This window comes from Boleophthalmus pectinirostris, unplaced genomic scaffold (assembly GCF_026225935.1).
Source record: "Boleophthalmus pectinirostris isolate CB_2022bp ecotype Guang Dong unplaced genomic scaffold, ASM2622593v1 HiC_scaffold_2, whole genome shotgun sequence".
In the NCBI taxonomy this organism is placed as follows: Eukaryota; Metazoa; Chordata; class Actinopteri; order Gobiiformes; family Gobiidae; genus Boleophthalmus; species Boleophthalmus pectinirostris.
This window is the reverse complement of record NW_026571152.1, coordinates 14,237,102-14,261,414: the sequence shown is the minus strand read 5'-3', so window position 1 is coordinate 14,261,414 and position 24,313 is coordinate 14,237,102. Positions and strand designations below refer to the sequence as shown.

Here is a 24,313-nt window from a genome sequence, read left to right as displayed (position 1 = left end):
TAAATTAAAGGAATATAATTTTTTTTAGCTGGCATGGAAACAGTGGGATGGTAGTTTGTCAACGCTGGGGTTAGCCAAATAAAATGTATAATATTTTTGCCTCATATGTCGGGGTGGGATTTAAATTCTATACAGTTTATGCATCATTCTTTATCACTGTTTACTTCATATTATTCATAGTTATGTTTTGTTTTTGTTTGAGCCACAATTAAGGTTTTCTGAAATATGGATTCTAACTATAAACACATTTTTCCGGTATAACCATGCAAGGGAAAATAATTATTGGTAACACAAACAAATGTAGTAATTATTAAAGGATACTGTTAATGTTTTTGTATATATGGTAGAGGGTTTAAAGCAGACCTATTATGCAAAATTGATTTTCAGTCTTTTCAGAGCATTTAACCATGTTTTAGCTGTTTCCCCTTCTCATTTACCTTCTCTAAGTATGTGGAGTGATTTGTGCATGTTTGAGCAATCTTTAATCACTTATTTTCAAAACACCATATTGCTGATCAACCCCTATTTTCACCATCACCCCCACACGCCCACTGCTCTGTACTAACTCTGTACTCCAATCTTATTTTCTTAATCAATGACACACGTAGTTTAGGTAAAATGTTCACGTTTACTGTGATGTCAGCTCCCACTGGGCACCACAGTTTTCTAACGCAGACTTGTTACTTACTTTAGATCCATTTTTACTTGTTACTAACTTTAGATCCATTTTGCGATTTAAAATGTGCAGATTCTAATTTAATAATCCATGAATGTAATAGATTACACCAATATAGTAAACTCAAGCACAATATGTGAACTTCTGTGTTATGCATCCTCCATATTTATAAAGTCCACACACCTTCACAAGATTATTTCAGGGCTCGAAATGCACAGCATCTTCTAATAAGCAACTCAAGCACCGTTGGGGAATGATATACTATACTCAGAATATACAAAAATTATAAAACACTAAACGCAAATTTTTGGGCTGGGATTTCACAGGATCCCTCATAATTCACTACAGCACATGGCTCACAATATTACATTATGACGATACGCTGGTAAGCCACGTATTTCACATGATATTCTATGATGAGCTGTAGCACTATTTTTAAACAAACAAATGCATTTATTATAAGTTATGTGTTTTATTGAAGCACGGTATGTATATTTTTGCCAAAAAGTAAACTAAAACAAATCATGTTTTTTCGTCATGGAAGTTTTTATTGCACTGAAAAACAGAGAAAAACATCCTTACTATGAGCAGGCTTGCATCTCCACAAACGTGACTCTTATCTGTCTTGTTCTATTTCCATGGAAGCATATTTTTGACTTTCCACCACCACAAGGTTAAATACTGGGGATGTAACGATATCCAAATCTCACGGTACGATATTATCACGATATGCATCTCACGGTACGATATTTATTGCGATATTTTGGAGAGGCTCATATAATTGTAGATAGGACGCTTTTTTGCTTTTAAAAATACCTTGACAAGATTTCGGTGTGAATTATTTCTGCCATAATCCCAAGAATTCACGTAAAAAAACATATCATATATTATAATTTGAAATATTGTGACAGGCCACGATATTACTGTGAGACTTTTGACGATACAGTATCACAAGATTTTGGTTATTGTTACATCCCTATAACAACATATATCAGTTCTTGCTATAATGTGAAATTTGTGTTATTTTTATTCATTCTGTGGTTCCTAAATTTCATCTTTTTAATGCATAAATACAGAAAAAAATAATTCTTGCTTCTCAGTGTATCCTCCCCACCCTATATATACACCACACAGTACAGAGTAATGTTCCGCAATGTCCTCCCTGATCACTACACTGGTCATGGAGGACACCGTTCCCCAGGCGACCGCTGCTGCTAGCTCTCATCTCCGGCGCGTTTATGTTCATGCTAGCTCTTCTGACAGCTACAGCGCTCCTGCCCCCCACCACCACCACCGCCGCCTCCCCTCACCCTCCACACAGCCACCATCCGGCTCCTCGGGGCCCACCGGAGAACAGGTTCACATGGCAGATCTGTCGCCCCGCAGGTCGCTCAGTGTTAACGCTCCCGACACGGTTTAAACAGTAGCGGCCGGCGCGGGGCTGTGGGGTCAGGGGGTGGTGCTCATGCTAGCCCGGTGGTGACGCGTTATGCTAACCCGGGCGCTTGTCAAACAGGGGCAAGAGCTAGCAAACGCCCCGTGAGGCTAATGCTAACGCCGTCGTACACATGCTCGCACGCTGGGCTCCTCCCGAAGAATTTACAGAAATAATTGAAAAGTTTCCTCACTTCATTTAGATCATTAAAATGTGTTAGACTACTCTTCTGATTTCATGTGCTTAGAATGACTAATTGAGATATGATATTTAGAAAGACTTTTGACCTTTTAAAGTTAATTAGCCAAATTAAAAAGTGAAATCTTAGTTACTGTTTACCTTTTAACAACTCAAAATCTGCCCACTTTTAGTAATTTCTTAAAATACTTTTATTTATTTTATTTTATTTCTTTATTAAAAACAAACTAACTAAACAAAAACAAAAACATAAGATGAGAAATGTGTGCTTCATTGCTCAAAAGTGACCTGTAATTAAGTTTTAATTTAATTTGGTCATTTGTTTTTGTTTTTTGCCTTCATGTTGAAAAATGTATTAATATGTTTAATAAGGTTCATTTTCATTTTTGACGCTCTGAAATCATCCTTTCTTTGCTCTCCTTGCTAAGTTACTTCCCTACAGAGCGCTATTAAAACATAATCAATGTGCATCTCACTAATGAAACTACCGCATATCACATCAGGTTTGTGAAGTTGTAGTGAATGAGTTACGTAGGCTTGTGCTAACTGTAAGAAGGATTTGAATAGTGTCCGGGAGAGATCGCTAGATTACTCAGACATGCATGGATGACATCTAAAACGTTTTTGATGAGGGCATCACCTCTCTCCCTATCCTCTTTCCATATTTCTCCTCTCCTTCTTTCCTCTCCTCTTCGTCAGTGTGAGCCAAGCAGGTGAAATCCACCTCCAGCCCACACACTGCACCTGTCTACCTGCCCCAGACAGGAACTCGTACGAAGAAAAATACACAACAGGTCTCATAGCTCTGAATTTAGAGGCTTCCACTGCTACTGAGAACTCACACACTCAAATTCTGTCAGAACAAAATGTGATCCAAATACATGCATACTAAAGCTGTTACAAAATGCAAAATATACTATGTACTGCTAGTCATTAAAGTATAATATTATGTAAACTTTGAGTTTTTACTCATCTTAGAATATAGTCTCCTTTACAAAAACATACCTGGAACTGCTTTGTTCATGTTGTTTTCAGTAATCCTTCATAAAATTCCTGGGGTCTGAGCTTCACAAAATACTCAGTTTGAAATTTCTCGGGATTGTTGCATCACAGGTTAAAACACTGCACAATTTTGGATTCATAAATCATTGACAGACTTGTTTTAAGTATTTCTTTCTGTTAAATTGTGTTCTTTACTCCTGTATGCTTACATTATGTCTGGGCTTTTTTAAAATTTTTTATCTGGGCATAATTTAAAGGCCAGTTTAAAATAATGCACAATATTGTCCTTTGACACTTCAGTTGTTTGTGTATTTATTGTTTTTATGTAGTTGTATCCATGAGATGTTACATAATTTGATACTTTTTCCATAGTACACCCTGCACTAAGTATGACACCAAATACATACAAATTTTCACCGGAGTAACTCTGGCACTTGGTCCATAATTTTTTGTTTTGATTTCTTTATTTGTTGAATATTATCAGAAATCTGACGCAGACATTTTACATGTTAGACAGTTTTAATATTGTTAAAATGCAAATTTAAGTTATGGGGTCATGTCACTATTACTAATTGAAATGATCAAGTTCAACATTTTTGAGTTTACCGTTTGGATATTTCATGGCAAACTACATTCTCATCAGTGGGGAAATCTCTTGCCCTCCATCTAAAATCTAAAAATGACCAATAGACTTGCCAAGGTCAGCTTTGAACCCACGTCATTTTATAAGGCCTTTTGGCTTCCTCTACCCACCACGAAGTCATCACTACTCGGACCGCCATCTTGTTTCTTACCACTTAAGACGTTCTGCTCTTTTTCTTTAATCAATTTCCCTGAGAATCCTCGCGGCGGCTGTCCCCCGGTCCCTTTGTCTGGAGCCCTCCTGGGAGACTGTGGGTGGGAGTGCCTTTGCTTGCTCAGCTTTAACTTGTTTTATTCACACTTTCTAATCGCTGAGTGCTTTATTATTAGGTGTGGGACGGCGGTGGCCAGGGGAGCGCTCGGAGGATGCATTTAGCCGAATCATATTAATGGCGTCGTAAAACAAAGCTGTCAGCGGCGTTCTTAACCCCGCTGGCACAAACGCGGTGCCCGGGGTCGCCCTCTTCGCCGAGTGCTTACAGGTGCTCCGAAGAGTACATCTCCATCATGGGCCCCGACGACGTGTGCTAATAGTTTTACTCATTCTCCCTCCCCCTCGGCCCCCGTGCATAATCATACAGGCATTTTTCAGCTAAATGGTGTTTGTCAGGGGAGGCTCTGGCATTAGCGACACATATGCTAACGGTCTTTCCCTCTGATAAACATGTATCTGTAAAGGGCTGGTTACTTTTGAAAAAGCTTAACCGCAGTGGCCGGTGTTAACAATCCTACCGTTACTACTAAAATACATGGGAGCAATTCTCTTGTTACACATGCTAAAAGTCCTGTCATTACACATGCTAACAATCGTTATACACGCTAACAGTCCTACTATTATACGTGCTAACAGTTTGACCGTTACACAATATTAGATGGAACCACTAAACTTTGAGCTGGTGGGCAAAAGCTCTGTCCATTGAGCCACTGTCCCCTCTGCTGTTGGTTTTTCAAGAAGGTCTTCTGAAGTTTGCATGTTCTCTATTTGGGCGGATCAGCAAAATTCTACAGTTAGGTCTACTTCTGAAAAAGTTTAATTCCATTTAGGAAGTATAAAGTACTAATTTTATCTAATTAATATTCTTACTAAAAAGTATCAACATTTTTTCTTCTGCATTTGCCTGAAACCTCAACTTTCCCACAACTCAAACCCAGATTTTGGTGAGAAATACCCAACCTATTAGCCAGGTTGGCGCCACCTAGTGCCTCTGCCTAATTTAATTTCTCTCCAGGGACTAGGTCAAGAATCAGAATACACTTGACGGTTTGCAAGAATTCCGGAAGTGCAAGTCCGGGCACCAACCAATCAGTGAAGAACTATACATTCTGTGTTGGCAACGATTCCCGAGATCGAGGATTTAAAGCCGGATTAAAGAGAATGTTTGGTGAATTTTATCAAGGGGAAAAACGTTATTGCCCTTCTTCCTATGGGATTTGGGAAAAGCTTAATATACCAATTAGCCCCATTAGTGGTGCATTACATACGTCACGACTAAATAGCAGCATAGGTTAAATTTAAAAAAAGTACCCGCCTACCATCGAGCGAATGAATTCTAATGCTGCGAGGTCAGACGGTTTCCATAATGTGAAACCGGCTGATGAATCAGGCTACCACCCTATAGCAAAAGGTTGACTAATGCATGTTGTATTTTGATGAAGAATAGCAGATCACCTTGAAAAATCTTCCCTGACACAGGTAGAACACGCAAAACCAGAACGCTTACATAACCCGAAATCAAACCTTGAACCTCATTGCTGTGAGAGTGCCAACCAACCTGCCACCATTACTCCAACATATCTCCCTGACATCGTAATAGTGTTCAAACTGCTCCCACACGGCATTCGGGAGGGCCGCGGCGGACATCTCGTGACAGTTCTGGTTTATAGCCTCATTTAGACTCTCACTTTTTACCTCTTCTCCGTTGCATCCCTTCACTCCAGCCTCCTGCCTGCTCTCCCCGCGCTTTTATCTCGTCCACTGAGCCAGAACAGGCGAAGATTTGCATTAGCGGCCGATTATGAACACCTATGACAGATCCTCTCCTCCGCCGGGTGCCCCGCAAGGAGAAGAATGGCCTCCCCCGTGTTGTCTTGCGCGGGGGGAGACACGGACCAAGCAATTAGAGTTTAGTGGTTAATGTGGAAGCGATCGGGGAAGGGGTGAGAAGGTTCAACTCTCCTGCTGCGTCGATGTCAGTTTCCAGGCAGTACCTTCGTCTTCGGCTGGTCTTTCTTCCCCCTCTTCCGGATGGAGGATGGTGGGGAGATGACAAGCTACCTGTCTAAACCTCCGGGGTGAAGGGAGAGGAGGCAGCAGAGTGGTCCCGGGGGGAAAAGGGTGACAGCTCGTGACGTAGGTTGTTCTTAGCAGTGAAGGAGGAGAGGGAGAAAGAAGAGTCATGCATATTCATTGTTTATATTATATTTATACATTCACATATACACGGACAGCAGCGCATGGCTCTCCTGGCTCATTCAAATGAGTTCCATGTTGGTGGTGGTGTTTCTTACTGGTCAACTTGAGTTATGGTGTAGTGTAGTGTTGTACTGTTTTCTCACGTAGGAGTATGGGAGAAGTTTGAGTCAATTCTCCAATATAAAATATACATTGACTGATTAGTAAGCATTGCAATTCTTTGTCTTGCTTTGTTTTGTTTTTTTCTGACAAATTTAGTGATTATGATTACACTTACATCATTCTTTCGTTGCTATAGTTTAACAAATGAGCTGGCGGATGGGTCAAAAATCTATGGTGAAATTTGTTGTTTAACTGTCAAATTGCAGATTTGTTGACCTGGTTTAGCGTTAATATTTCTGTAATTACTCAGCCTATCCACATGAAACAAAAACTGGCGTAGAGTTCACTGTCTTCTCTGTCACTATAAATAAACAAAAGTGAAATGATTTTGTCACAGTAATTCAGGAAATGGTGTCATTATTCAAGCCCAAAGATGTGACTGTTGTCATTTGAAAGGACTTTAAGCTAAAAGACTAATACGACAAATCTGTGGAGCGAATTCGAAACTAATGATAAGGTTAAACAGTGAATCTCCTATAGTTATATAGACCCCTCCTCTACATCTGACATAATTATGACAATTGATAATTTAAGAGATTTCCAAAGTGTGAATACAGCTTATTTGTGTGTATTGAATGTGTTAATGTTGTTTTCAGGTTCATTATAAAAGAAAGATCTAAAATATATGGGCCTGTTTACATGAGAACGCTTGCGAGTAAAAACCACAAAATATTTTATCGGAAGCGTCTTTCATTTAGACGGTTACAGCGTTTTTTGGGCTTAAAAATGCAAAAACCTGAAACGACCCTGCTGAGTGGAAAAGTTTAATATGCTCCGCAGTAGCGTTTCCGTCTACACTGCCCACAAAACTCTGGTCAGATCTGCTCACATCACATACGCATTTATGTCATATACATCACCACCTAGCCTCACCACCTAGCCGCCTAACATGCATATCCAATTGAATTCCACACACTTTTGTATCACTGTATGCATGCAGATTTCCTCCCGAAAACGATCGTCTAAACACGGAATAAAAAGTGAAAATGTGATGCCACTTTTGCGTCTTCTGTTTAGGCTGTCATCATATAAACGTAGCCTATGTAACATTTTACAAATACATTTTCATAACTACTACTATACAGCTACATTCTTTGCAAATATGAACAGCTTCCTGTGATATGCAACATTTTTCTTTTTTCACATTCAAAAGATATTATATTGTGTGTTAAATTGTTAATCACTATTGCAATGGAAATGTTCATCATTCTGAAACATGATTCTAACAAATTCAGACATAAATTCCTTTATTTAACAGTCAAACAATCAGAGATCAGACAAAACACACTTTGAGTCAGTCCCTAGTGAAACTGTACATCCCTGTGTATACATAACCTGCTTCAACCACAGTGGACAAGGCCCTGGGGCGGTCAGGTCTCGGTAGCGTCTGCATTACTCACGGTTCACGGCTCTCTTGTGGCTGCGTGAACCTGGCGCAGCGTGGCAGTAGGTAGCACCCTGGGGAGTCATTCTGGGTGGGTGCTGTGTGCCGCTGTGACAGGAGCGGTCTGTTGTTTACAGACCTGCCTAAAGCCTGCAGGCCTCCCACACGTCCTGTCCCACAACTTAACACCAGCATATTGTTCAGAGCATCCCCGGGTTAAGCGAACTCAGACAGGAGCAGACACTTCCTAGACAGTATGTGAGCCCATGAGCTGTGGGAAAGCCGCAGACCTGTGCACATGTAGGTGATGGTACAATGACCACACAGCTGGGGATGGCTCTGAGCTTTAGGTTTGAACACTTAACACCAACATATTGTTCAGATTTTCTAACCAGACAGCCCCCATGGCACGCTACCTTATGTCACTAGACTACCTGGAAGTCTCTATTGAAAAGTGTGTTGGTTGCATAATAACCGTGGAAATGGGGGACGCTTTGAGCTTCAAAACTAAAGTACAACATTGTCAGTGCAGTTTAGCAAGCAGAAATTCATGGCTCTCAGCTTCCTGTCATATGGTTCCATTTTGAGGATGTTGACTATTTAAAAGAAATTATTTTTGTTTTGAATTGGAGATTGCTATTACTATTTGGAATTGCTATTAAGCTCTTGCCAGATTGCTTTGTGTTGATTTGTGAATTGAGTTCTACACCTTACCAGTCTGGGATGGCTCTACCTGAAAGTGACCAGGACCTATCGAGACCTTCAAATTAATAATCCAAACTGATTGGTGGAAGTGTCACAATTTGAGTTAAATCCAGTTGAGAGAAAAGTGCAGAAATCTTTCATGTCCACAAATACACAGAACGCTTCCCTCTGCATGTTTTTCACAAACAAATTAAGTCTGTTGGCGACATCATGTTTGTTTTGGCTCCATGAATAGACAACGGCCATTAATTTATTACATGATAGGAGTGATTGCTTTGACAGGCTGTGGGTAAAATCTGTAAATTGTATACTTTGTATACTTACTCACATAGATTTAGGTTACAGAAGTTTCCAAATGTACGAACATACACACAGCCAAAATTAGCAGTGCTTCTTTTTGTCTTTTAAACTTGAGTCATTCCTACTGTTGCCAGCAGAGGGCATCAGACATCCAATCCAAGAGTTCTTTGTGAAACCGAAAGAAATATGCTGAATGTTATACAAAGTTGGAAGCCCATTTTAATATACGGCACTTCAATATTTATTAAAACTGCAGTGTTGTTGATATAAAGGTCTATCACAAAAATCACACTTTCAACCTCAACTAATGACACATTATTATATTAGGCTCACTTAGGTATGTTTGGTACATTCAAATTGGTTTGAATAATGAGAAAATATATTTTGATTTTGCCATTCATTTCAGCTCACGTTAAAATGCGTTTATGGATTATATTTCTTGTTACAGTGGCCTTCAATAATCTAGTTTAAACCTTATCTTGTCTTGTTTTAAATTATCTGTAGCAGTATGTTGCACTTGAAAGTCTGTTATGAAAGGTGTAGACAGCACATGTCCTGTGGGAGAGGTCTGGCGATGGTACAATGACCGCAGAGCTGGGGGTGGCTTTAATCTTTAGGGTTGAACACTTAACACCAGCATATTGTTCAGCTTTTCTAACCAGACAGCCCCCGACCTTATGTCACCAGACTAGGATAACTACAATTACTATTATTTTGCTAATCAATTAATCTTGCTGTCATATTTTTCACTAATTTTTAAGTTTAGTTAGCAATGTTCAATCCAATCAATCAAACTCTTAAACAGAACCATGAACCCTTGTATTTATCACAGGCTCCTGAAAATATGTTATTTAAACTGTTTTGTGTTTCACTACCACCATTACAGATACATGTAAAATACCCCCAACATGATGTCACTGCAAAGTATCCATTAATCAGACACTGGCGTTGCAAGCAGGACAGTGTGTAGAGATTACTGTACTTCTTTTTTAAATTACAAAAACAAAACCTTGGAGAGGTTTTGATATAGAGGCAGCCTTTAGTGACCCTCATGTGTGGTCTCCATATCCTCCTCAGATCTTTAGTACTCTTTGTTTGCCTACCATCATGTCTATGTGTTTGACTGTTATAGTGTCCTCCTCACATCTTCAGCATGTTCTTGACCATAGTGATGTCCTCCGCAGATCTTCCTGGTGACCGTGTGGCACTGGGAGCTCTTCATGCTGCCCCTCTTCCTCTTCGTCCTCATCGGGTGGAACTACTTTCAGCTGAGCGCCGGGAAACTCACCTCCCACCAGGACCTGGTAAGTCAACAAGTCAACCCAGCAATTTACAGATGCACTACACACTATCAGCTAAATATGTTCATTTGGATATGGCTTCTTTTACTTGTCCATGGCGTTTATTTACTTCCTGATATTTTCATCGGTTGTAAATCGTTTTCTAATCTTGGAAGATCTACTAATAGAATTTTTCAGTTCCAGTACTGATTGTATCAGTCAGTGCAAATATTATTTTGTGGTTTGTTAGTTTTTTTTCTGCCCTGAATAAGAGTGCATGGAACGGCACCTCACACGGTTCTGTATCTGTTATAAATTAGTCCTAATTACAACTATTAGCACTCATAATTTAAAGGTCCTTTATTACACAAAATGTTTTTTGTGAGCTTTAAGCCATGTTATAATGTTGTTACCTCATCAAAACATACATGAAGTTATATTTTGTTTCATTTACACATTATTAGTCTGTCTACATCTGCAAACCTCAAAATGCTCTTTTCCACCTTGTGATGTCATGTAGTGGTAGTTTCCAAGTTAACATATATTTTATCTTTAGCTCAGTAAAGAAAGGCAATTCCAGGGCTAAAATGATCCAAATGATTCTAGTGAAGGTATATGGAGTTTAAAAACAGTGGAGCACTTCCTGTATTATGACATGACAAGACATGACATCACAAGGTTGAACAGAGTGTTTTGTATTTGAGAAAAGACATACATACAAACATAACACAACTCCTTGTATGTTTTTGATGAGAATTCAACATTATAACAGATAAAAATAAGTGTAATATGGGCCTTTTAATTATGATCTGCAGTCTGCGAGGCTGCCAATCTACTCCACCAACCCCTTTTACCCATTAATGTCAAACCTCAACCCCTCAAAACTTCACATAGATTCCAAACTCATAGTGTCATACAGTATCTTGGCAGACAACAGCACAATCTTATATCACCTTGTGTTATGCAATCCCACAGAAGCGTACATACATCGCACCACACAACAGAGCGGGCGTCATTGAGAACACTTAGAGAACACAGCGCGATTGATCCTCGTGCACGTATCCGCCCCATGCATACAGTATATCCTCCCTGCTCATGTAACCACGGTGATTAGACTGCTTTCTCCAGTCTCCAGAGGCCCATTAAAACATCAGGAACTAGCTCCGGTCGAAAACAGCGCATATATGTGAGCATCTCCTCCCCCAATTTACAACATAAAGACGGAACATGTTGAAGTGTCAAATCAAGACCTTATTAGTTATACAATTCCACTGGTGGTATTAGATTTTGTGTGAAATTAAATAGATGGTCTTAGTTTAAAATTGAGGCGGTGGGCTGCAATTGAAAAAATTTGCTCCCAATGTGTCAAAATACGCTTTTCTCATCTCTGTTAAGGTCAGGGTAATTACAGGGCCAATTCACACAGAAGACAATATGCACACGCTTGTTGGGCTGTGTGATTCAGTACTGCATCAGGGTAGTAATACTTAGAGAATTTGGAGTGCATGAAGTACAAGAATTCACGCTATTATTATCACTTGTTCCCCAGACAATGGATCTTTGGATATGTCATTGCTCTGCCTGGAATGTTCCACAATATGACATTAAACAGGTCTACCTTACATTTATTTAATTACAGATGGTTTTATAGCTCAAAAATACCTAGAAAAATGGGCATTCTGACTGCGAGGAAGTTGCCTCTCCACACATCTGAACAAAAAGAGCAAATATGTTTGGAATGACACTTATATTTTATTTGAACATGCCAAATTCCAAATAATTTTCCACTGAAAGTAGCTGAAAGTGTGTTTTTATAACTCCAAACAGGAAAACACCTTTTTTCACAGAAATAGAATCATTTGGATAATTTCAGCCTTGGAATTGCCCATTTCTACTAAACAAAAGGTAAAAGATAACTGTTATCTTGAAAACTACCACTTCATGACATCACAGGGTGAGACAAAGCATTTTGAGCATAGGAGGTGTAGACAAAGTAATAATGCAGGATTACTCAGACATATGGGAATGAAACAAAACACAACTCCAGGTATGTTTTTGATGAGGTAACAAAATTAAAACATGTCTTAATGCTCAGAAGAGTTAATTTTGCGTAATATAGGATCTTTAATTGAGGAATAGAAAGAACAAAAAAAATCATAAAATCCATAATTTCTCAAATCCATTTTAACATTCCAAATTCCAGCCATTCAAATATTTGCAGTCATTTTCACAGTGCTTCCTGCTTGCCCCATGGCCCTGCATTGTGCCTCTGTCCCTGGGTAATGTTAAACCCACGGCATACCCTCATCTCCAGCACATCACCCGCCCATCACCCGCCCGCCCCGCGCCTGACCCGCCAGCCCTGCCCGCCACTCCCGCCACAACCGCCCTGCGCTCGGGTCAGGGATGACTTGATACGAAGTGATCTAAGGCAACAACATCCGAATGAAACGCGTTGTGTCCCCTCCCTCTCTCCGCTCTTTGCAGTTTCCTCGGTGCGTATGTTGTTCCGAAATGAGATTGCTTTGGTGTGACAGAGCTCGGGTGCAGAGGGCCCAGTGTCACCCAGCGCTTTTGTGTGGGGTCAGGCCTTTGATGCGGTCGCCATGGAAACAGGCCTCCTCCCAATAGGGGTGAATGTACTCAAAGGAAATTTCATTACGGAGGTGTTGGTTAAAAATGGTCCAGTGCCCACGTCCCGGCGCTCCGGTCTCACCCTCTGCTCTCGTCTTTTCTCCAGGTGAACATCGGCATGGCGGAGGAGGACGAAGACGACGAGAAGGTATTTGAATCGTCTCTTTCTGTGGCACTGTGAGGGTAATGCCTCTACACTCAGAGCACAATGAAAACAAATAGGTGTTTTCCATTCACTGTGGTGTCACATAATAGCAGCGGGCCGCAGTTTAAAAGTTTCAAGGTAACTGTAAAAATGTGTTTTGTGTGGCTGCATATGCATTAGATGTGTCTGACCTCATTGTGATAACAGGAGAAATAGCATCTTCTAGCAGTCCTAGCACTGTAGTGGCACAAAACACATCACACCGTTTTCTCAGGGCTCACAATAATGGTAATGCATCAGTCTATTATAGTGCATTTCATGCACCGTTTTCAAATGAGTGAAATGTCTTGCATGAGGGCACAACAATAATATGCACAAAAGCATTATTTGAAATTCCTATGGATGTGGTGTGTGAGTGAGTCTTAAAATGCCTCGATCTGATCAGAATGGTTACTTCTTAAACCCCAGCACCTGCAGACAAACATGAATCAGTGCTAGTGCAGCCTCTGCAGCTCAGAGGGGGAATTCTGGAGGTTCTGACACATTCTGATATGAAATCACACTCTGATATGACATCAAGTTCTGGTGTAAAATCACATTCTCATATGAAATCACATTTAAGTATGACATCACATTCTGAAATGAAATCACATTCTGATATTTAAATCGCATTCTGATATTGTAAAAATAATAAAATTTGGAGCCCACAGGTGTAAAAAAATGTTGATATTAGTATCTATACCACATCACATTCCCATATGACCTCATTATGTTTTAAAAATGGGATCCAGTTCAAAGTTCACATTTTAAACATGTCCTGTAGAACTGGCAAATCGGCCTATGAACTGACACCTAGTGTCCTCTATGTTAGGGCACTGGCAGTCCAGGTTCATTTGTGATTGTATTAACATCTTAAAACAGAAAGCACAGGCTACATACAATTCAAATACAATTTTACAGTTTTAACAGTTTTTCAGTGGCATTTTAGTAAAGCCCTTTGTACAAAGTTGGAATATCTCCTTATAAGAGACATTGTTTACTATAGAACGACAGTCTGTGGTTGAATAGTGGGGAGTATTCACTTACTTATCACCACTATCTTCTCCACAGCCTCAAAGAGGTCACACCAGATAACTACTCACTACCCCAAGTAAATTTTTCACAAAAACAATGTCAGATACAATTTACGAAACTTTCTACTCACTTTTCCACTAGTGCTTCTCTCCGTGGCACAAATGAGGCGCAGCTAGCACGCTACGCTAACTCCACTCTGCCCCCAAGGTTAGCTAACCCTTTTCCACTCACAAACAAATCCGAAATGTTTATTAATACATCTCTAGTGTGTTATCCAAAACAAAGCAACAGGAAATCTTTAAGTAGCCGGAAAATTATACTACCCCCTCAGCACATAAGATTCAATTACGCTCATGCTTACTGCTAGCGCGCTATAGCTGCGTTTAGGAGTCAGTGGGAAGGAGAGGAGGGATATTGCAAAACCAGCCTGGAGCCTTGCAGCGATGACCCCTGCGCGGAGAGTCTAGCCCAGATTCATATCCATAATGCGCTCAATATATTCTGCCTGCGTGACCCGGGGCTACGCAAAGACTCTCCTCGACAAAATAAAATAAAAATAAAGAGGCGTCCACCACCAAATCCAGTCGGAAAGGACAGGCTAATTCAGCAGTCTGCACAGCTACGGGATCTGTGGGAGTAATAGGGCTAAACAAACACCAGAGCTCATAAATGCATCCTATAATATGGGCTGTAAAGAGCTCATATGGTGCTGCTTTGTGCTAGTTTAAAAAGTTTTGGATGCCGAGCTTTGAGATTTCACCTTTAGAACTTAAATCATTTGTATATTTAGGGAATAAAAGGAATACTTCAACCCTCATTACAGATCCACAGAAAGTGATATTTAGATTTATTTAGGTCCTATATTAAGTAAAATTTACTATTTTAGCAATGTTAGAATGTTGTTACCTTAAAAAACATACTAGGACTTGTGTCGTTTCAGTCACACATGTTTAAGTAAAACATTATTATTTGTCTGTTTTACATCTCCAAAGCTCAAAATACCACCTTGTGAAGTCATTTTAGTAGTAGTTTTCTTAGGTTCAGTAGAGATTGGAAATTCTAGGACTGAAATAATTCAAATGATCCTAGTGAAGGTGTATGTAGTTTAAAAAAAAATACAGTGGAGCGCTTCCTGTGTTACCACATGACATCACAAGGTGGTGTTTTTTCTGTTTGAGTGGTGAGCCCTAAATACTCAGGGTTTATATTATATCATATCAGAAAATAGTGTAATGTGGGTTTTGTAGTTTTATAGAGGTGTCTATGTAAATTACAGTTGACTTGGAGGAAAAGAAGCTAAGAATGAGGTAAGAAATCATGTTTGCTAGATACATGTAATACCAGACCTGAATGCATGATTTTGGTTTCATTTTTCTACCATCATAGATAAATTTTGTTGTGTCCTTGGGCAAGATACTCTTAGCACTATCCCTATGTTAATTCTAAATACATGATTAATGGTTTCAAATAAATCACCACCATGGATACTTTGACATTAAAGATACAATGACCTGATCAGAGTAGGGCTTCATGTTTTTTCAGTGCAGTAAACACAACCAAAATGGCAAAGACATGACAGAATTTAGTTTATATTTTAGCAAAAAAGTGACCAGAATTTCAAAATCAAAAACTGGGACTCAGTTGATTTGGGTTGATTGGTAATAATAAAATTGTGAATTGAGTGCATAATTAAGGAAAATGGTTGCACTCGCCCATTCAAGACAAACATGTGATTCAGTATAGTCAGATTTTCTTTGCGTTTTGGTTATTTTGGAGCAGCTTTTCTGTATTTTACCTAAACAAATGACAATGATTGCCTCTCTTTACTGTTAGCAGGGATAAAACTGGTCCAAAATAGGGACACTTGAAACATTTCTTGTATAAAACTGGGGCAAATCACTGGTTTTGGATAAATCTGCTGGGACAGGGGTCACGGGTCAAAACTGGGACTGTCCTGGGTAAACAGGAATGTCTGATCAGCCTACTATAATCACCATCCATTCTCGTTCCATCTTCAACATGCTCATACCAATGTGTCCAAATCTGCTGACTGACAATGCACGTATGTACTTTCGACTGTCCTCACATTCAGAATCCCATTATATTCCACCATTCCACGAGTTTACTTAGCTAATTCGCGGCAGTTAGCACGTCTTCCTATCACAGCTCGTGTCCGCTTTCCCAGACCGTGCATGCGCTGACAGCTAACCACTAAAGGCGATATTAGCCACGGCAAACTACTTCTCACAACAGTGGACTTCCCCTTGAAACGCCTCGGTGCGGTCTTGGCTCAGCCTCCGCGGGCCCGTTCACACTCTTCTCAAATGAGATCTCCGCTTTCATCCGCTAATTAAGCAGTCGGCCATGTTTGTTTTAAGATGTCAGAGCTCATTTAGCGAAGCCCGTTTGAAAAGCTTGTTATGGTTTCTCTGTCACTCCAATGCGCTATTCTGCCGCTACATCAAGACGCTAGCTTTACACCTCCTATCAACGCAAATATCTAAGGTTAAAGAGTGATCAGTGTTGAATTTAACAACTTCAAAGCTCCACGTTTCTTTCTTTTTTTCTTTTTCGACGAACATAAAAACACTGTTCGCTCTCTAAGGAGGTTACCATTTCTTCGCCGGTACGTTTTTTCCCCCATGAGAAACCGAATATGCTAACCCTAAGAGCTAGCACGTATGACGCTAAGAAGAAACGAAAGGCTGTGTTACACGGGCAGTAATCCGGAACAGACGCGGGGCCCCTGGACAAATCTATCCCGCGGGCTGGTGTGGGAAGGGTGGCGGGTGTGCGGGGAGGGCAGACAGATTACAAATTACGTGTTTGGCAAAGTGACTTCCTGTTTCGCCGCGAGGTATCCAGACCATATTTAATCATAACATAAAGAAACAAGGACGGTAATAGGAGTCCCGTTTTGGTTGTAGTGGAGCCCCAGGCAGGAGCGCGGGTTTTGGGGGAGATGCTGGACGTGGTGGTTGGTCGCGGGGGCCGGTTGGTCGGGGTGGGGGCCACGGGGGTCATCTCGGGGCCCGCTCTGACCTTGACTGCGGAGCTTGTTTTGGACAGGACCACACTAAAGGAGCCCGGGCGGTGAACCAGAGCCGAGGGACTTGGGGAGTTCAGGAGTCAGTACCAGAAACAAGTGATACTCTGAGAAGTGGGATTGTACGTGACACGCAGGGAGCGGTGAGACATGTCCACGTAGTTCACAAGAGAGTTTTATGTTTTTGAAAGAATATAAGAAGAAAGTTTTGAAAGACCAGGCTTTATTTGGGTTATTTTAAATACCTTTTCGCACCTTTGCAGTGGTTAGTGGTAAGAGTGTTCACATACCAGTCCAAACCCAAACCAGTGGGAGTGTGTCTCTATCATATTATGGCAGCGGAGGAGGATAGCCAAAATAAGAGTCAGGTTTGTGGATATGCAAGCCCACTCAGAGTAACATGTGCAATAAAAACAACAAAAATTTAAAATTACACATTATCAATCAAAAGTTTGGACATACCTTCTCAATGTTTTTTTTTTCTTGTATGTTACTACTTTGACTACTTTCTAAACAATTTTTTTATACACACAGAAGTTATCAAATATAAGAAGTAAGATATATGGAATTATGTAGTAAAAATAAATAAGTTCCTCATACTTGTCATTCTTTGTTTGGTCAAAAAATATTTTGTTATTTAACTTTTTTCTTTACTAAATAATTCCATATATCTTACTTCATATATTTGATGTCTTTCATAGGTATAGAAAATGTAGAAATATTAAATGTACAAAAAAAAAAAAAAACATGCAATGAGTTGTTGTGTCCAAACTTGGTAGTGCACATTTATGTTAGTCTTAACATTTTATGGCTCAAAAGTTACATACTGTGGCTTTAATCATAATCCTGTCATGTTCACCAGTAGTGCAGTGGTTTGAACTAACTACGTCACACTATCCAATCCCTCCTGCAGAGAGAGCAATCCAGCCATTTAAAATTCTAATCCAAGATCTATTACTTTTAATCCATACATAAACATCTGCTTAAGTTAAAAACAAAATTGCTTAAGATACGGTTTGAAACACCTGTTCTGACCAGTGTTGCCAGATTGGGTGGGGAGGAAAATCCTTAGGTGGGCAGATAATATTTGAGCTACTTTCAACAGGTTTGGGCAGATTTTGTTTCACACCAATCATACATTTCATTCAATAAATAAATCAAACAAATGTCGTTCCAATTTTAGGCTATATAGCGATCACACCCGGTTGAAGACATGGCCACATGAAAACGCTGTTCTATGTTTTACCAAAGGTTTTACATCACACGTTTTCTCAATCTCGGCAATCTTTTTAAAAAGCCAATAGAATACGTTACAAGATGTTTATTCAAATATTAGGCTAAATGACATGTTTTTCTGTGATAAATGAAAATACTGTTCTACATTTAACATGTTTTCTCAATACTGGCAATGGTTGTAAAAAGCCCAACAATGGATTGCAAAACGTTGTTGGGCTGTTTTTTGCTGAAGAGGGCGGGCTTTCGAACGTGAATGGGCGGAAATCACTCAAACCAATCTGGCAACACTGGTTCTGACGAATAAAGCCTCATCAAACAGCAATTTTCAAAGGTAAACCAACCACTATAACAAAGGTGCATTGTGTAACTTTTCTAGTACAGGGTCTGCCAAATACTTTTCTCCATTGAGATGTTATTGCTTTGCCTGGAATGTTTCACAGTATGGCATTAAACCTTTCTATCATCATGGAGACCAAACCAGACCAAGTTTCAGGTCAGATATGTGGAGAGGCGGCCCCGCTCACAGTCAGGATGCCTGTTTTTCTAGGTATTTTTGAGCTATACAATCACATTCCAGGCAAAGCAATGACATATCCATAGAATAAAAAGGTGCTGGACCCCCAACCAAAAAGTTACATACAGCATCTTTAATATTTTATAATAACTTTTGTTCCTACTGCTCTAAAACTCCCGTTAAACCACATTAGATGAGCTCTCCCAGTCTGATAGCTTTCCACATGTTGAAGGTGTTTACTTCTCCACAATCTTCTCCGTAGACCTCCCGCTACCTTCTGCTTTGGGCTCTTCCAATCTGCCATATTTGGGCCTCATTTACACCTAACCATCTCATTCTCACACTCAAATCTGTTATTTAGCCCTTCTCCCTCGCTGCTCACAGATTTTCACAAACCAGAACAAAACCAGGAACGCAGACACACAAAAGCGCCCTGGGACTTCGCTTTCTTCTCGCAGATCTTAAAACCGCGAGGCTTGGTAATCGCATCGTCTTTGCTTCTTGATGCTCACTTCACAGAATCTCTATATCTGTTCCTCTGTTTACTAAAGACCATATTCTAGCTCTTATTTATGGATTAATGCGTTCGGCGTGTGTGTCCTTTGTGGTTAGAGCAAGGAGCTAGCGTTTCTTATCAGATTTAAAAGTCTAAATCGTGTAATCTGCCCACTTAAGGCTGGCTAAATGAAAAGGATGTTGGTAAATGATGAAACGCCATCTTAAGTAATCCGTCTCCTTTCTGTTCACAATGTACACAATTCTGTATTTACTTTGAGAATTACATCTAAAGAGCTCATTTGATGTTTCATTTGGGCTGAGGTACCAAAGTCGGCATTGTTGTTTTAACCTTAAAGGGGCTATATTACGCTATATTCTACGCTATAATGTTTCCTCATCACAAACATACCTGGGCTTGTGTTTTGTTTCTTTGAACATTATTAACACATAAACACTGCATATTTAGGCTGAGTTTTTCCTCTCAAATAGAAAACAGGCTGTTCTACCTTGTGATGTCAAGAGGTAATACAGGAAGTGCTCCACTGTGTTTTTAAACTCCACATGCCTTCACTAGAATTGGATAATTTCAGTCCTGGAAATGCAAATCTCTGCTGCACGAAAGGTAAAAAGTAACTGTTAACTTACCACTTCATGACATCACGAGGTGGAACAGAGCATTTTGAGCTTTGGTGGCGTAGACAAATTAAAGGCGGATTTATATTTCTGTGTCGTCTCAACGCACACTGCCGCCATCGCCTTGTCGCTGTCGTTTTTTGGTTTATGGATCTGCGTTGAGGTGTATGCGCTGTGAAGTAATTCATCGCCACAACGCAAGGAGGCTAGGATTTAAAAATGGAGTTCATGTTTACAGAATGAAGTGGGAAAGCGGAGTACTGGAAATGTATGTAGAGCAGATGTAGAGAGGACCAATCACAGCCCTTAACTGTAACTACAAAATTTCAGAGCAAGTCGGTCGACATAGACGAGGGTTCAATGCGATGCAGATGATTTGACGCACGACCATAAACTGGCCTTAATAATAAAGAGTTACTCAAACATGTGTGAATGAAACAAAACACAACTTCAGGTACGATTTTTGATGAGGTAACAGTATTATAACATGGCTTAAAGCTCACATTAGTCAATTTTACGTAACATAGAACATTTAAACACGTAGACTTTTTGAGTTCTGCTTGTGTGCTCTTTCCCTGTCCAGACCAGAACAGCACAGACCAGACTGAAGATGATCCATGACACAGATAGTGCACTGGCCTTGATGAGAGCTGCATATTTGTGATAGTTTGTCCTTTTTTGGCGTTGGGCTGCGGGTCCAGATATGCTTGTGGTGTGAGAAGGGGTATGCACTTGCAGGATGTGTGTGTGTGTGTGTGTGTGTGTGTGTGTGTGTGTGTGTGTGTGTGTGCGTGAGAATGGCTGTCTCCCTTGTTCAGAGGTGATGCAGTCTGGGGCCTCCTGACAGTGGCGAGGGCTCCCAGGGGCTCCTCACAGAAGAGCTGGTAACGTCCTTGTGTCACTTAGACCAGGTCATAGACTGTATAAAGAAATGGACTAAGGGACTGTGGCATCACCCATAGTGTTCAGCTCCAGTCAAATGAAGCTCATGATGGTAGCGGCTATTGGGTGAATTTGGAGCCAGTTCCATATAAGGAATAAAACTTTATCTACAGACAAAATAGCAAAATAAAACCACCAGGATCATGTAGAGCAAGTTAATACGGACATTTTAAGACCAAAATGAGGAAGCTCACTGCAGCAGTTACAGAAAGGAGTGACAGTTTTCCAATGTAAAGTCAATGGATGTATCATGAATTTCGGACTTCCGGTCATTGCGCAATGCATACTGGGAAGGATTTTCTGAAGAAGTGAGCATCAAATCACCATGTTTGTTTTCCCAGTGCGATTCTTCTATTAACAAAGCCAGTCTTTTCTAGTCTTTTGAACCGTAACGCTTTTGTTTCTGGTTCTGATACTGTCATATTTTACTTTTGGAATTCGGACATTGAAATGGTGTGGTTGTTGGATGTCCTAACAGCGGAAAACAGCTTGAGAAATTTGTTTGCGAACTTCATAACTGCAAAAGGGAATCAGATGTGTGACTGCAAACCTCCATTCAAACTATTTCCCAGTATGCATTGCACAATGACCGGAAGTCTGAAATTCGTGCTGTATGTACTGGAAACAAAGTTGATGGAGCCAGAAGAGCTCCCATGAACACTTCCTTTGGAACGCAGTGGTTAACGGGTTAGCTATACCCATTTATATATACAGTCTATGGACCATTGCCAATATAAACATGAGGATATCTTGAAGCAGAGTGTCCACCACAGATATCCTATCCCCTTTAGAGCTCAAACCAGCTTCTTCCACCTTGTGATGTCATTAGGTGAGAATCCGGGAAGTGTTTCTCTGTTTTTCTAAAAGCGCTAAAAACGGTTTTGCAGTGTTATTCCTCACTTACCTTACGCATTCTGAGCATCTTAATTATTCGTTACAATGGATTTTAAAGCGCTTTCTTGATTATTGGAGAGGAAAAAGATTTATATATTTGATGCAGACAGTACACAGCAGGCATGTTTTGATCTCAAGAGCTGCTTATACAATAGCAGTACTATGGCAAGACATATTTTGCATACATGGGAGAAAAACTCTGGTTACATTGTCGCTCAGATCACCTTCACTTTGCCGTTTTTTTTTTTGTTTTTTTTGAGTAGCAGCTCTTGTTTATAGCTTCATTTGATTACTTCCCTCCTGGCAATTGCATTTTGTATAAGCACAGAAAGTAGGACTAATTACTTTTTACTTGTAATTATATATTATTAAAGCTCAAGGTAAAGTTCTAGCAATTTTAACTAATGAGATTTTTTTATTTATTTATTTTTTTTTTCATTTTTCCAGTGGCAAAGTGGTTAAATTCATTTTGCATCATATACCTTAAATAGGTGATATTATGCAAAATTGACTTTTTGGAACTTTCTATCATGTTTTAATCTAATCAAAAACATGCCTGAAGAGGTTTGAGATATCATCCATACATGTTTGAGTAATCTTGCGATCTCTCCAGGGCACTACTCGAACCCTCCTTGCATTTAGCTGTAAGATTTTGTGCATTGCTCAGCCCAAAGCCCATGTCATCCATGCTCCCACATGACAATTCTCCATAAATATTAAAAAAAACATGACACAAAACTGTACACAATAACTTGACAAACCTGATGTGATTTGCAGCGGGTTCATTAGCGGGAGGCACAGCGATTGTGTTGTGGTAGCGCTCTGAAAGGGGCGGTGCTTAGTGTGGGGAGAAAAAAGGATGGGGGTTTCAGAGCGTCAAAAACGAAAGTGAAACTTATTAAACATGTTAAATTGGTGTTTTTGGCGAATGTTTGACTTTAAAAACAATAAAAGGTAACATGGCGATCTAAATATGTTATGAATTAGAAGTTAATACACCATAGAAGTAAAATACTCCCACTGAAATACTACTCAGTACTACTCAGATGTTCACATTTTTTGGATTTTCCTCTCTTTAAGTTCAGTCCAGGCCACTGCACTGGATGATTGTGGCTTCATCTGGACTGAGGAGAGCCTTGATTGTGCCGCACTTGTTACTGGAGTTTTACTGTGCACGAGTTGCAAAAGTTCCTTGACAGACTGAATATGTGATGTTGCTTCATTTATTTAATCTTATTTTTTTTTTTCTGTTTTTCAGGATGCTGCCCGGAAAGGTTTGATGGATAAGATACATATGGTGCAAGAAGTTGTGCTGGCGGTCCAAAATGTCCTGGAGGAGATCGCAAACATCGGAGAAAGAGTCAAAAAGTAAAAAGAGAATCTGAAAATATTATATACGTGTTTTTAAAGGTGCATTGTGTAACTTTTCTGGTGGAGGGTCCTTCAAATACCATGGAGATGTTATTGCTTTGTCTGGCATGTTTCACAGTATAGTATTAAACCTTTCTCGGCCAAGTTACAGGTCTGATCTTTGGAGAGGCAACTCCTGCTCACAGTAATAGTACAGTAGGTATTTTTAGATATATACCACCTGTAATTGAATAAATGTAAGGTTGAGCTGTTTAATGTCATACTGTGGAACATTCTAGGCAAAGCAATGGCATATCCATAGAAACAAACAAGCGACTGACCCCCAACCAAAAAGTTACAGTTTATAGTGCACGTTTAACTCAATACTTGATCAAATAGAGCATTGTGTACATTTTAAATTTTAAGCACAATTGACTAAGAAATAACTGAAATGTCCTATAAAGTACAACCTAAGATAATATTTGACTTTTCGAGTACCACCAGATCCAAACCTGGACTTTATTAGGTCTAAACCAGGCCTAAAATGAGACTAAACCATGGATAAGCTGGTTCTAAATAATGATTCCCTCAATGGAGTCCAAAAACTTGAATAGTTGTGTCTATAAATACTACCACCAAAAGCAGCCCATCAGTACTACACACTTTGAGTACCACTGAAACAGAACATTACATGATCAGTAGTTCATTATTGAAGCACTGGGCCTTATAAATTACAGTATTAAACATGTACATATTAGAGATGGGATGAGACACAATTTTCACGAAACAAGATTGGATCCACAAGAATGAAACAAGATGAAATTTTGACATAATTCCAATCCATTTCACAATTTTGGCTTCTTTCTTTTTATTTATTTTATGTAATACTTTAGTGCTCATTGTATGCTGCTTTTTGAAATTGCAGTTTCTTAAATTGTACCAGCTCTTATCTCTTTTTCTGTCCAAGCCAAATGTAAATTCAGGTGGAGAAAAGTCTCACCAGATCATTTTTCTCATGTGTGCACGATCTTGTGGCAATTTTGTCTCACAAGATCTTGTGCCACGAGATTTTGTCCCATCCCTAGTACATACAGTATTTATTTATATTGCAGTAATTCAAATAATGTTTCAAATAACCTTAGACCATACA

General features: G+C 39.7%; 1 protein-coding gene across 2 annotated transcripts in view; it reads left to right on the top strand.

Annotated features, from left to right (window-relative positions):
- Positions 1 to 24,313, top strand: part of mctp2a (multiple C2 domains, transmembrane 2a) — an 85,753-nt gene that overhangs the window by 53,366 nt on the left and 8,074 nt on the right. For both annotated transcript variants that reach the window (XM_055155756.1, XM_020934696.2), the window contains exons 18-20: positions 10,102 to 10,221; positions 12,938 to 12,979; positions 23,072 to 23,181. In XM_055155756.1, coding sequence (XP_055011731.1) covers positions 10,102 to 10,221; positions 12,938 to 12,979; positions 23,072 to 23,181 — 272 coding nt within the window. The remainder of the gene's footprint in view (positions 1 to 10,101; positions 10,222 to 12,937; positions 12,980 to 23,071; positions 23,182 to 24,313) is intronic.